The sequence below is a fragment of the Cygnus olor genome, chromosome 17, assembly GCF_009769625.2.
Source record: "Cygnus olor isolate bCygOlo1 chromosome 17, bCygOlo1.pri.v2, whole genome shotgun sequence".
Taxonomy (NCBI): Eukaryota; Metazoa; Chordata; class Aves; order Anseriformes; family Anatidae; genus Cygnus; species Cygnus olor.
Genome location: NC_049185.1, coordinates 3,423,019 through 3,436,554, shown reverse-complemented (window position 1 = coordinate 3,436,554; position 13,536 = coordinate 3,423,019). Strand labels below are relative to the sequence as shown.

The window sequence follows — 13,536 nt, the reverse complement described above, 5'->3', positions numbered from 1 at the left end:
CATAATTGCTTTTTGCATGTCGAGGCGCTGCCTGACTTCTACGTGGCTGCTTTCTTTACAGGGAGCTGCCGGAGCAGCTTTAGGCTTGCAGCCATCTGCTTCTCGCGAGCCGTTCAGCAGGAAGCTCGTGCACCTGTGCTGCTGCTGCTGGCCTCAGCTGGGAGAGAGGGAGGCAGAAAAGGTGTGTGTGTGCGTGTGTGTGCGTGTCAGCAACGATGGAGGATCCGGAGGACGACGAGGAGAGACTGCTGTGCTTTGAATCGTAGTGTAGGGGTTTGGAGCTCCTACCCAGCGCTGGTTTTCTTTTCATCGTGATCTGGCTTTCCGCTTGGGACAAAAAGCTTTTCTTTCCGTGCTTACATAGGGGATGAAAATTTAGGATGCATCCCCCATGCGCTGCCATGTTAAACCTGATATTATGGGGCTGGACACACGAGCTGCTTACATACGTGTGTGGCAGGCAGTCGTGTAGCAGATATTGTCATCTGGGCACGTCTCATCTGTCTTTTATTCCAGCTGTAGCCATATTTTTTGGAACGCTTCCGCCATCCTCAGCAGGTTTGGAAGTTTGTCATACAGAAGCAACGTAGCCCGCTGAAGGATTTCGCTAGCATACACAGACACGTTCCTGCTCTTAGTTAACTAAGTGGAGAGATGTAGGGCTAAGTGAGCAATCCTGCACTGAAATCCCTGGGTCAAACCTTACCGGTGAGTTGTTTGTGTCATTAACAGTCCTGTGTCATTAGCAGTGGGATCAGATACAGGTAGAAGAGGAAGGGGATGCCATCCTCTACAGCTGGTGCTTTCAGGCCACTCGCTGCAGCGATGGGGCTCTGAAGGAGGTGTGTAGGGCAGAAGTCTCGGCCGTAGTGCAGCCCTTCTGCAGCCTGTCCCCTTTTCCTGCGGCATGGCCACCCTGCACGGAGGGATCGGCACCTGCTCGGAGGCACGAGGGCTGTGGATAACCTCTCTTCAACGTGGTGGTCCTACAACACAACCCGGCTATGCCCAGCTGGTTATGTAGCTAGCTCGCTAGCTGTGAGTCCCTGCGGAAATGGGAAGACGCTGCTCTTCCTTGCACAGCTGCTTGATTTTCCCCGTGCAAGGGGGATCGCTGTTTAGCCAGGCTGCTGGGCAGACTGGGGTACTGGGAATGTGATCGAACAGCGTGATGCTTGCTGGAACTCCTCTCTCTGCCTTGCTGCCCTCAGGTAGTATGAAGTGCTCTGCTTTTCCTGAGCTGCTGGAGGTGCAAGCAAGTGACCCCGTGGGTCCTGCTGGGCGAAGTAAATGCACACAGGCATCTTACCGCAGAGACAGCGGGGTGAGGGGTGGGGGAAAGAAGTGACCAAGGCTGGTGGAAGGGCCTCATCTCTGCTGGTTGCGAAGGGGGAGGCTTCAGAGCACTGAGCTGATTCCTAAGTGGGGCATTTAAAAGTCAGCAGATGTCTTTTCCCCTTAAGGCTACAGGTGTAGCAGTCTGCATGTTGCCGGGACAGGGACTTTGTTGCAGCCCCAAAAGGTGACCAGCAGGATGGCGATGGCAGGTCAGTCAGCCACAGGTTTCCAGGCAAAATAATGGGAGACCAGCAGCAGCTCTCCTGAAATCTGTAATTTAAGGGCGGGTTTTTTAATGTCAGGCTTATGGGCAAGAGCATCATACGAACCCAGAGTCATGCATTTATTTATCTTGTGAGGTTACAAGGTGGGCTGATAGTGTTCTGAAAAGACGTGTCCTGGCAGTGATGTGCCAGATGTGTTTAGATGGAGGATGTGAGCAATACGAATCGAGGCTGTGCAGCTAACTGCTCTGTGAGCCGCCTGACGGGCAGCCCTCGTGTATATTCCTTCGTCCTTCAAACAAGAGTAAGATCGGGGTAGGGAGGTGATGTTTGTGTCCGTGCTGGCTAGAATAACCGACACATCCACGTGTGGTGGGCTTCCAGTGCTCTTCCCTTCCTCCCCAGCTATTACACGTGCCCTATCCAGTTCCTGCCAGCAGCGCTTTCCATAAAATGTGCTGGAATCTTCTCTTTCTTAATCTTTCCTTTTAAGACAGCACTAGGGTTGGGGTTTCCCCCATTCCTTTACAGCATCTTCCTCTGCTGCCGGCAGCTGCCGTTCCCTGGCTGAGACACCCTGACAGACAGCAGAGATGTGGCAGTGTTGTATTTCAGAAGTGCTGTGGAGCCTTACGCTAACACCACGAAACATAACTACATAACTACATACCTCTCCCTGCTGCACCGTACAAATAGCTCCCTCTGATCTCAGCCCGCAGCGGTAAGGCGTCAGAGTTTTGCCATGAAACCTTATTTTTCACTCGTTTTCTTGCTACCCCTCTCTCCTCGGGGTGGAAAGGTCAGGTAATTAGGTGCCTCATTAACAGTTTTGGCTGACTCCATCCTAGCTCCGCTCCAGCGCTGGCTGCGGGAGGCAACGTGTGGCAGGGCTGCGAGGAGCGGCGGAGGTGGTGGATCAGCAGCAGGTGGGTCTTTACCTAGGTAAATACTGTGGTTTCAGTACCTGTTTCACCCAGGGTCTCATCCTCCTCTGTAAAGGAGCTGGCCAGAGTTTAACAAGGCTTTGCTCTACATCATGGTACTGTAGGTGGATGTGTTTGTTGGTGAGTCGTGCAGAGGCTGGCTGATTTTGGAGGAAATATGGGAGCTGCTGCTACGGGAGCGAACCGTGGCCGTGCAGGTTGGTTGCTCGGAGTAGTGCCGGTCTCATGTAAGCAAGGAGCTTCTCTGCTTCTCACTGCTGATATCGTGGCTGCCTCAGAGAGCCGCTGGTGGAAAAAACTGGAAGCTGGACCTGGCGGAGTGCTGCTTCCCTTAAAAAGGCCAGGTTGCAGCTTCATCAAACGTCTTTGCAAACTGCATCGGGAGAACGCAAAAGCTCCGCTTTGGAGAATTGGAACGAGGAACGCGCCCTGGAAATGCTGACGTGGTGCTGGTGCTGGAGCTGATCTCTGGCATGTTAAAGCCATGAGGCATGCGTTTCCCTTTCTGGAACAAAAAGAGGAAATTCCTTCGTGTAACAGGATGTGTTAAAGAAATGCCCTATCCGAGGGATTCCGATGTTGTCTCTTTCCCTTTCGGTTACTTCCCTAAAAGCTATGGATCATAACCAGGTGCGTACATCTCATGTCTGGCCTTTCTCATGAGTCACAGGCAGAGCTTGCCTCTTTTTTTGCTGGGGTCAACAAAAAGCGGAGTGTTCCCAGTTGTTTTTCCATTCGAAGCGAGTTGTTTCAATGCTCAGATGTTTAACTCCAGTTACAGAACAGTCTCTCTGTATCTGTAGAGCCCTTGTCGCAGTGATACGATGGGACCGACAGGATTACAGAGCGTGTTAGCTGCTAAAAGGATGGATACTACGAGGCTGTAGGTGATCCTTCTGTTGTGGCTCTGACTTCTCTTTTTTTGTGGTAGAGAGGTTCAGTTGTTAAGTTCATAAATAGAGGATATGAAACCAGCAGCAACTGGGCTGAGCACAAAAGCGAGGTTCTTAATTCTTAACTATGTCTTCCTAATGCAACCTTTCCTTTTACGTGAGTTTTGCTGATTAAAAATGCTTTGGACCTGCGTTAAAAGAAGCAGAAGCTCCTTTGTTTTACGTTCTCAGGTCGTGCAGGTGCCTGGTTCTGCTCTCTCCTTATAGCCCATGGACTTTCTCATGAAGCCCATGAATTATTCTCATCCCTGTTTTCTCTGAAGCCTCCCGCTATTTTATTTTATTTTTTGCTCTTCCTTACGACTGTCTCTCTGTCCCCAGCAGGGTGGTGCAGGAAGCGAATGCCGGTGTGAATCATCGCGTCGCGTAGCGAGCGGCAGAACAAGCAGCTAGCTAAATTCGGGCTCTGACCCGCTCGGAGCAAGAGCTGACTGGAGGCACTGCTTCTGCTGAGACAAAACAGTTTCCGACAATGCTTTAGCTCTTCAGTCATTGTGCGTAGCTGGTGCCTCGGTGCTTTTAAGTGTGCGCGGTGCAGACGTTAGCAAGGATGCAGCAGTCCCCTAAACAATGCAGGGTTTAAGTTGTATTCAGTATAAGGAGGTAGGCAGCACAATTGATAAGAGGCAATAATGTATAAAAAGTGGCTTACCATGCTGGGGGACATCTGCTCATCCTTCCTGCGGATCCAGCTCCCTGTAGCGCGCTGGATGACAGCGGGATGCGAGCTCGTGTGCGTGCTGCAGGAACTAACGGGAGTCTCAAATAAAAGTGAAGACGGGAGGCTCGAATCGTCTCGTACCGCTAAGAGGAAGTGGCAACATCCATATTTTGGAAAAACTTTCCTGTGCTAAATGGGAAGCCGACGTGGCTTTGTTCGTTGAGGTTCGCAGCTGGTGAAGGCTGCAAGAGTGCAGCAAGACAAAGAGCCCCGATGCCGTTGCCTCTGCAAGTGTCGTCCCTATCCCGTGGCATCGTCCCTGTCCCTTGGCATCGTCCCCATCCCATCCCCTGGATGGGTGCTGGGATATTTCAGACCTAAAGGCTAGGTCCTGCATCACTTCCCTTGGCAGTGGCACATGGAGGGCGCTGAGCTTGCTGCCTGTCTCTCACCTCCGAGCTGCGTGGCTCGGTGTCAAACCAGCTGTGCTTTCCAGGCGGCTTCCAGCTTTTTTTTTTTTTCCCCTCCTGGGTAGGTGAGCCTGGCCTTGACGAGACAAATGCGTGCGTGCTCACGCCTCGGCACTTGAGAATAAAAGGAGCAGTTTCTTATCCATGGCACCGGAGGGAAGCGGAGTGATAAATCCGCCGAAGGTGAAGCTCCGTGGCACGTCAACGCGTGGAGAGGGAAACGCCGTCGTCGGTGCCGATGCGATGCCAACGTGCTCGGTGTCTCTTCAGGGTCTGGCTGCTTCCAGGCCACAGCTGCTGTGGGGATTTGTCTGGCCTGTGTGCTGTCAAAATCTTGACTTTGGGGCTGAAGGAGCTTGTGCAGGGAAGGGCAGCCCTCTCCCTTCTTTCCATGGTTTTTCACAGCTGCATCTTCTGCAGTGGCACCCACTGCACGGCTCAGCTGCTGGGGGGTTCCCAGGAGAGGAGCACTTCTGGGAGCCTTTGGAGGCACCAAATGCCGTCCTCCATCCTCCCCGGGCACGTGCCCCATGCTGCCGGGTGCCTGCTTACACTCCTCTGCAGCTGAAAGCCTGCGACCAGCTGAGTTTGGGTACCCGGACATGAATGCAGTTGAGGTGGGTGGCGTAAGAAACAGAGGTGGTGTGGCAGAGCCTGGAAAGAAAGGGCACCGGTCAAATGGCCGAGCGCCGCAGTGAGAAAATGCGACGTAGACTGCTTCGTGCTCTCCCTGCTGGGGTTAGACCCAAGATGCTCGTGCCATTAAGGCCAGGTTGCACATCTGGAGGTGTGAAATATTTGCTCAGCTCGGGGAAGTCTGACTTGCCTCGAGCAGCAGGCGCTGCTGGAACTGCACCCAGCCCTGACGGGGAGACGCTGCTCCCCTGGGACAAGGTGGCTGGCAAGTGCTTCTCGACAGAGGTCGTGCCTCTTTCCAAGGAAGGAATAATAACCCCAAGGCTTGTTTCTTCCTGGAGAGGGGTAAATGCAGGACAGCGCTTCTCACAAACATGGTTGCAAGAAGGAAGCAAAAGGCCAAGCTGGTGCCAGGTTATACGTAACGAAGAAGGAATGACCTCGTAAGGCGGCGTGAGCGAAGTTGTGTCCTCGCACCTAAGTCCTGTGTCCTCTGCCTGCCTTTATTTGCCTCTAAGGGAGATATTACTCGTGTCTGCAACCCCTAACGCCAGCACCGTTCGTTTTGCTGGCTTACGTGGAGCATGCACGTGATGCGTGAGCTGTACGAGCGGCGTATTGAGCTATGAGAACGTTTCTGTTCAATTCTGTCCCTTGGGCTGCCTTCCCTGCAGCCTGTGGTGTCCTGCCATCACAGGTAGGCTTCCGTAGCCTTCTAGGAGAACCCCCCCCTTAATCTGGTACAGACACGTGGCTTTGGAGTCTAATTAGCAACATCTAAGCCTGTTTCAGGGTAACGCCATAAAAAGTCTGTGCTTGCTAGAAAGCAGAACAGCTGCGGCACAGGGTGATGAGAGCCAGCCTGGGGGAGCTCCGAGGCATGCGTGGGGCTGTCCTGTGGAGTTGGTTTGTAACTCCCTGAACTCCTAGCAGGCTTCCAGGTGGATTTTAAAATTATTAAATACAGGTAACAAAGATCAGTGAATATCCAAATAGACTTGAGTTTCTCCCTGGTTCCTTGCTTCCCTCCCTCTCAGCCCTCGGAGTTTTTCCTTCCCTGAAGCAGGGAATTTGTTTTGCAAAGGGAGAGGTTTGGGCTCTGGAGAGTTTATGCTCCTTCTCTTTCTTCCTTTTTGTTTTTTATTGTAATGATGACATATGGAAACTATTTACACAGGAGCATGCTCTGCTGCACTGAATGGAAACGTTGCAGTCCCAGCAGTATCGTTCCGGATGCCTTGTGTAAGCAGCCAGCTGGTTTTGCTTTTTCCTTTTTTTTTCCTCCTTTTTTTTTTTCCCCTCCCTCTTTCCCTTCTCCGGGAACGTCTGGGATAAGTTACACAAGTGTGGAAGGAAGCTCTGCCATCTGTGAGCAGCCCCATCCGCTTGCTCCGTCACGCCCTTTGTACCGTGAACTTGGCAAATGTTTTATTTTCTTCTTTTCATTTTTTTTTTTTTTTTTTTTTGCTGAGGGAGGTGGGGGGAGATGTGCTGACTAGTCACAGCGGGACTCTGACTCCTCTCCCTTCAGTTCCTCGCGTTCCCTGGGGAGCAAACCCTGCTCCACGCCAGGACAGGAGAGCGCGGCGCACCGAGCCTTGCTCTCCAACCACACTCATCCTTAAAAGCAATTTTGCCCGCCGGCAAAACCTTCCAACATCCTGCCTGCAGGACGGCGAGAGGGAAGCGATTCAGCCGAGCTCCGAGCCACCTTCCTCAGCGGGAAGGGGAAGATGCGTGCGGCTCCGCGGAGCTCGGGGGAAACCCTCCTGCTCGTGGCTCTGCCCTGAGTAATTGGGGAGCGACTCGGGGAGGCAGCGCCGGCTGCCATGCGGTGGAGAGAGCCTCCTGCCATCTACTTGGAGGACTGTGGGAGTCCCGTGGAGAGATCCTCCTACCTCATCGAGCTCCCCACCGACGGTAACCGCCGCCGGGGACGCGCTGCGGCACGAGCCGAAGCGGAGCGGGGCTGGCATTACTCTGTGTCATTGTTAGCGTGGGAGCAGCTGAGGAAATTAGCCGGCTGGAGGGCTGCCAAGCGAGCAGGCAGAGAGACGCTGCTCAAGTCGGTTGTTGTTGTTTTTTTTTTTATTATTATTATTATTATTTATTACCCAGATGATGCCGTTGCCTCGGGGATGCTAGATCAGCCTTCTGGTACCTGGTGGGGAAGGAGCCCAGCCACGAAACGCAGCTCTGCACTGCAACGTTTCTGTTGTCTGTGCCTAGAAAGATGATGCCTGGGGCAGGCAGGAGGCAAATAGCGGCGTGTCTGGAGTTACTTCTTGTCTCTGAGAGCTGTTCACAGGCTTGGTCTCCCTGGGACATCCTTTCTGCTTCAGCTGTGAGCTGGCTGTGAAAGGCAGGGAGATGTTCTCTCTTTTTTACTGCGGCGTAGCTTTTCCCTGAGTTGGTCCTTTACAGAGAGAGGTTTGTCTGTGGGAAAGAAGTCAAGTTTAAAGGTAGTTCGGTGTCTTTGGGTAGGAGCAGCGTTCTGGTGTCTTGTTTAGCCCTGCAAAACTTTGCTGGTTTGTGCCCGGCGTGTTTCGACATCCTGAAACATTTCAGTGTGCTCCAATAACCAGGGTAGCAACCTCCTGAACGTGTCCCCTTTCCCCAGAAGAGCTGGGGTAGCCAAGGTGTTGGCTCTCCGCTTTTTCACCATCTCCTGAATTGCGAGGGACTCTGGGATTTTCTCTCCACTCTCTCTGTGCTTCGAGTTGAGCTGAGTCCCGCAGGGACCTGCAGCAGCCGGTGCAGTTCGGAGCGAGGAACCCTGCGGCCGTGCCCCAGCCACCGAATGCTGAAGGAGCAGCTGGAGGGGTGCCTGGAGCCTCGTGGAGCCCGTACGTGGTCCTCCCAGCGCCCTGTTAAGCATCCCTCCCACAAAGGGGTTTGCAGTCAGGCTGCAGTCCAAGGGTGTCTCTCTTTGGAACGTGCACGCAGTAAAAGCTTTGCAAAGAATCGCTTTTGAAGAACTTCGTAGAGCTCCCAGTGTAAAGCTTCTGCCTTCTTTGCTGGTATCTTTTAGTTAAAAACCAAATCCACGACGAAGACTGGCGTTCCAGTTCTGTGGATAAAGAAAAAGCTCCATCATCTGTGTTTATTCCACCCCCCCGCCAGAGCTGTGCTCATTTAGGGTTTCAAAATAGGGTCTGGGGGAGCAATCGGCCCCGCCGAAACATTCAGCCGAACGTGGAGAGGTGTTTTAAAGGTATGGGGGAAGCGAAGAGAAGCAGGCTGAATGCTGCAGGGTTCCAGCAATCTGCCTGCAGTCTGGAAGGCTTTCACAAACCTCTGATAAGTGCTGTCTGAGTTTGATTAGGGGGTGGGAAAGGCAGCGGGGGCTCTGCCTCGGTGCTGGGGCTGCTGAGCTTGCAGGAGCCGCTACGAGGGGTGCAGAGGTCTGGCGTGGCCTCTTCACTCTGAGGTTTTCCAGAAAAACATGACCACTTGTTTAATGAGGGCCGCTTTCTTATAGAGAAGAGGTGCAGCAAATCCTCAGCATCCTGTCGTGGGAGAGGAAAAGAAGCTCGCTGTCGTTTTTCCCCACCTCGTAGCACGGAGAGAGCCAACTGCTCCATCACAGCGTCTGTGCTCGTCGAAAGGGGGAATTCAGCACTTTTGCGCTGGCAAGGTCAATCTGAGAGGTACCCTCCTGGGGAAAACGGGGCCGTGGAGGAGGGAAGTCCTGCTGAGAGCGAGAACCCCGGCGTGGTTTGGGTACCGAGGGGAGCTCTGGGGAGCTCCAGCACCGGCCTCACCTCTGCGGGGTCTGTGTAGTGCTCGTCATCGAAGCTGCAAAATACAAATTCCCATCCCAGAAGAAGAAATGGCATCTCTTTGTGAACAGCGATGGTCTTCATGTGTGTTTCATGTGTCTTAATAGCACCGAGGCTGTAGAACGTGCACACGAGCGAGTGCTGGAGCTTATTTACGTGTCCTGCTCAGCTTTCCCGTGAGAAGGGTGCTGTGTGCGTGCAGCTATGCTTGGGAGCTGCTTTTTGCAGCTGAATTGTATTTCTAAATGGAATTTTTAGTTATGAAACCTCGTACAAATGTTCAGTAAAGCATTGCTTTGTAATGCTTTACTGATGGCGGAGACATCTCAAAGTAGATCTGTGGGATACGGACTGAAAGTTAATTTTGCTGTTCCTTCTCATCAGAAGGAGATTGGTGCTTATTTGCACCAAAAAGTGTCGCAAAGGTGCGTTGTTTAATGACTGAAGAGCTCTGAAAAATGAGGTTTTTCTCCTGGAAATACCGTACTACTGCTGCTAGTACGCCCTGCAGCCTCAGTGCTTACTGCCTCTTTGCAGTTTGACTGGTGATGGTGTTTTAGGGACGTGACAGCACGGCTCTCCCAAGGCAAGAGACCTGCTTGTTGCATTAAATGGGATCCTGTCTCTTTGATGGCCTTCTGGGAGCATTCCCATGTTGAGGTGTTGAGTCTGAGTGTGCCTCTTAAAAGCCCCTATGTGGGAAGGGTCAACCACTGCGTGCACACTGCCAGTTCCTTGGGCACTCCGTTGCCTCTTGATGCCTGTTCCTGCTCCCGCTGCCTGGCGTGTTTGCCTGCTCCCTGACCCATCTCAGCTCGCTTGGTTGTAAATCATTTTCTCTCCTGTTGTCCCGGTGCAGATGGAGGTAGCTATGACGTTATCCACGATGCCTCCAGCCCTGCTGCCGGGGACTGCTGTGCACAGCAAAGCTCTGCCCGCCACAACTGGGAAATGAACTACCAAGAGGCAGCAATCTACCTCCAGGTGAGCCCTGGTCTAAAGTCCATTGTGTGAAAAATGGGGACATATGAAGCTATGATAGCTTTTGGTTATGGGAAGCAAAGAGCTTCAGTCCTGGAGTTAAAAAATGAAAATAAAAAATCAGCCCTTTGCATAGGGATCTACTCAAAGAATAGGAAGGTGCAAGTGCCTTCAGATGGGCTCTGGTAAGTAGTTTGGGAAGCGCTGAGCAAGCTGGGGCTACCCATCTTCTCCCCATGCTGAGGACTTTGTAGTGGAGAGGTTCAGTGCATCTTTGAGTTATAGGAACACCCCTATTAGAACAAGAAAATGATAATATTTATAATTTTGGTGCCTGGTGTAATGCATTAGCTACCAGAGCTACCCTGCTCCTGCCCCACGGGACTGCCAGTCGTGGCTCCTCTGCCATTTTAAAACCTGGGAGGCTTGGACCTTGCTGATACTTCAGCTTATGCTAGAGCAGCATGGACAAGATAATGGTAACCCCAGCCCCTCCTGGGCTTTTGTTTAAACTCACGATTATGGGAGATGTTCTGCAAAGGTTCATTGAGCTGCTGCAGTGTCTGATGGTAATGCACACAGCAGGCTTGGCCCTTCACATGCAGATTAGTCTTGCTGCTGCCTTGACCAATGGCCATAATGACAATGTCCTTGAAACGAAGTAGACATAACTTAAAGAGCGTGCAGATTGTTTATGTGAAGCAGTAGCTGGAGGCAAGAGTGTCTTATCTGAATGCGAGGACTTTGCTGTCCAGCCACGTTTCGAATTGCTTGGCTACCAAGAGGCAGAATTGAGACTATTTTTCATTCTGCAAATGTGTTTTGTCAGGCGTGAATAAGAATGCCCTGCTGATCTAAGCTAACTCTCCCTTTGAGAGGGGGGGCTTGCGTTTTATGGAGCTTGCTGCTGGGTTTTGTCCTGCCTGCAATCTGGCTCCCTGACCTGGCAGTGTTTGTTTGTTCTTACTCAGAGTGTGAGCTTGCCTGTGAGGCGCCTAAATGAGACACGTTTGAAACCCTCTTTTGAATTAGTCTTGAGAACGCTTCACCTCTTAAAGGAGGTCCTGTTTGTGGATCTTGTTATCCATTTTGCAATTACAGCGATTCTTCTTTGATGGAAAGATACTCATTCAAAAAGAAAAGTGTGTGTGTGTGTGTGTGTGTGCGCCTGAGTGTCCCAGCTGGGGAAAAATGTTCTCATCTGACGTTTTCCAAGAGCCAACAAGTTTCCTGTGAGTGGCTTCCCTTGCTTAAACCATCGGCTCAAGACAGAAGAAGCTGCTGGATGGTTCTTCACGAAAAACCTTTTCCGAATTCTCCTCGAGCTAAGCTTTGTCCTAGAATTAAAAATAGCAATGGTGCAGCTGTTTAAAATCAGTTGAAGGCAAACTGTTAAGATGGAGTATCTGACCTTTTAACATTAATTAAGCTCTCTCTCTAAGAGGAAATGATAAATCAGCATAGAGACTTGTTAATTTTTCATGGAGTCTGTCTCTCTGCTCCATGCCTTCGCTGCCAGGGCTCCCAAGCATGTTTTCTCACAGGCATTCTTCGAGACCAAGATAAGGAGGAGAGACTGTCGGCCAGGTGCCCCAGAGCTTATCTGTGTGTTTTTCTGCTCTGTCCTGGAGAAGTTTAATCAAAGAGAGCTGCAAACGTATGGAAGTGGTTGCAAATAGATGAGGTGAAGTGTTTGTGCTGGGATGTCTACTGAAGATTCCTCCTGCCTTTGTAAACTCCTTCAAGGCTCTTCCTCGTTCTGGAAAACCTCAAGGGTTTCTGAAGCAGGGGCTGGTGGATATTAACGAGTTCATTACTGAAATGTGCTGATGAACAGAAGGGGATGCCCCACGCATGTGGAGTTCATTCCTCAATAACCAGATGAATGTCAGGCTGTGAGGTGGGAACAGCCCGTTGGGAATTGTATCCAGTCCTTATAAAAGTCTGTTCGTTGGGTGGAAAACTCAAGTACAGAACTGACAGTCACTAATGCTCTTCTCTTTATTATTCCTCCTGCTCTAGGAAGGAGAAAACAACGACAAGTTCTTCACTCACCCCAAAAATGCCAAAGCACTTGCTGCCTACCTCTTTGCACACAATCACCTTTTCTACCTGATGGAGCTGAGCACGGCACTGCTGCTCCTGTTGCTGTCTCTGTGCGAGGCGCCAGCTGTTCCTATGCTCCGCCTTGGCATCTTCGTAAGTACTTTGGGGCATAATGAAGAAGTTTGCTTGTTTTGCAGGGGTGGGTAAGAGGAAAAAGGTTAGACATAAAGGAAGGAGGTAGCAGTAGCAGGAAAAAACCCATCTGGCTTGTTCTCTAAATGGGTTGACAGCAGATATGCCAGCCAGCAAAACATCCTTTTTGTTGTTTTTTTTAACCTGATGTGCATAGACCAACTGTGAAAGTGACACAGTTACATTATCTAGTCTGTGCAGATCTTAAATTTTGTAACTGTGGAGAAAAATGTGGCTTTTGCATTTTCTTGAGATAGCTCCGAAATCTGTGTGCTTTCACAGGGTGGTTTTACAGTCCTTGTGCTGTTTGTTATCCCAGTGGTGCCACTGCTTCCTAGAACACACCTGGCCCAAGCTGAGAACCAGTTTGCTAAACCTTGTATCCCGTCCTCTTGCTGTCTTGAGGACTTTTCTTTTAACGTGTTTGAGTGAGGTGAAGTTTTGTCTAACCCTCACAAAATGTGGGTTTAGATAAGGGATGCACAAACAGTCGCGTGTCCTGTTGTTGGTCCCCAGCCAGCAGGTGCCACTGTCAGGCACAGCGCTAGGAGCTGTTGCTGCTGGTGAGAGAACCTCCACCAGCTTTTGGAGCTGGGGGTGGCACCCTGAGAGCGTGCCAGGGTGCGGAAGAGTTTGTGACAGCCTTTGGGTTAAAGCGTTCCTCAAAATGAGTCAGGGCTCCTTAAACGCATTTGGATTTTGAGCTATGACTAATGCTGAGGTCGTAAAAAAAAATAAAAAATAAAAAAAAAATAGCATCTTCGTAGTCCAGTTTTGCATCTTTCAACAGAGAAGAGGTCCATCAGCACTGCCAGAAGTTGCTGTTCTGTTCCTGAGCTTGATCAGGACACTCTCTGTGGTTCTCCAGAACTCCTGTTTCAAGAGAAAACTCTTCTCCGTGTAAATTCAGTCTGCCCAGCAGCTCTCCTTCCTGCATTTCACTTAAAAATAAAAAAATAAAAAATTGCAGTTCCAAACTTTTAAAAAGCATTTCTCCTTGAGTTGCTGGTGTCTTGTCCTTTTGTTTCAAATGTACGAATACATTTTTTATGTCTTTAAGTCCAAAAGCTGTGTGGCTTTCTAGGAAATGCTGGGCTGATGCTGACTAGAGGAACATTCTACAGACTTTAACAAGTACAAAGCAATAAATAAATAAATATACAGACTTTGAAAGCAGAGCACCATGCTAGCTTTAAGAGGGGCCTTGGGTTTCCCCATGTACCACAGAGCTGTGCTCTGAGTTTGACAAGTCCGGTGCTAGAAAAAGGAGGGGTGGAAGCGTGGCCTGGGATGTGTTTGTAGCCAGAAG

The 13,536-nt window shown here is 50.8% G+C and overlaps 1 protein-coding gene and 1 long non-coding RNA gene across 6 annotated transcripts in view; one reads left to right on the top strand and one right to left on the bottom strand.

Annotated features, from left to right (window-relative positions):
- Nucleotides 1–13,536, top strand: part of TPCN1 (two pore segment channel 1) — a 42,584-nt gene that overhangs the window by 8,383 nt on the left and 20,665 nt on the right. For 4 of the 5 annotated variants that reach the window (XM_040577218.1, XM_040577219.1, XM_040577221.1 and 1 more), the window contains 2 exons: nucleotides 9,868–9,992; nucleotides 12,012–12,188. In XM_040577218.1, coding sequence (XP_040433152.1) covers nucleotides 9,868–9,992; nucleotides 12,012–12,188 — 302 coding nt within the window. Of the gene's footprint in view, nucleotides 1–6,780; nucleotides 7,147–9,867; nucleotides 9,993–12,011; nucleotides 12,189–13,536 lie in introns of those variants that run through there. The other variant, XM_040577222.1, reaches the window with a different exon arrangement.
- On the bottom strand, nucleotides 3,750–6,651 carry LOC121079665. Its single transcript, XR_005825130.1, has 2 exons — nucleotides 4,112–6,651; nucleotides 3,750–4,022 (listed from the first exon to the last, which is right to left on the bottom strand). It is a non-coding gene; the product is annotated as an uncharacterized LOC121079665 (long non-coding RNA).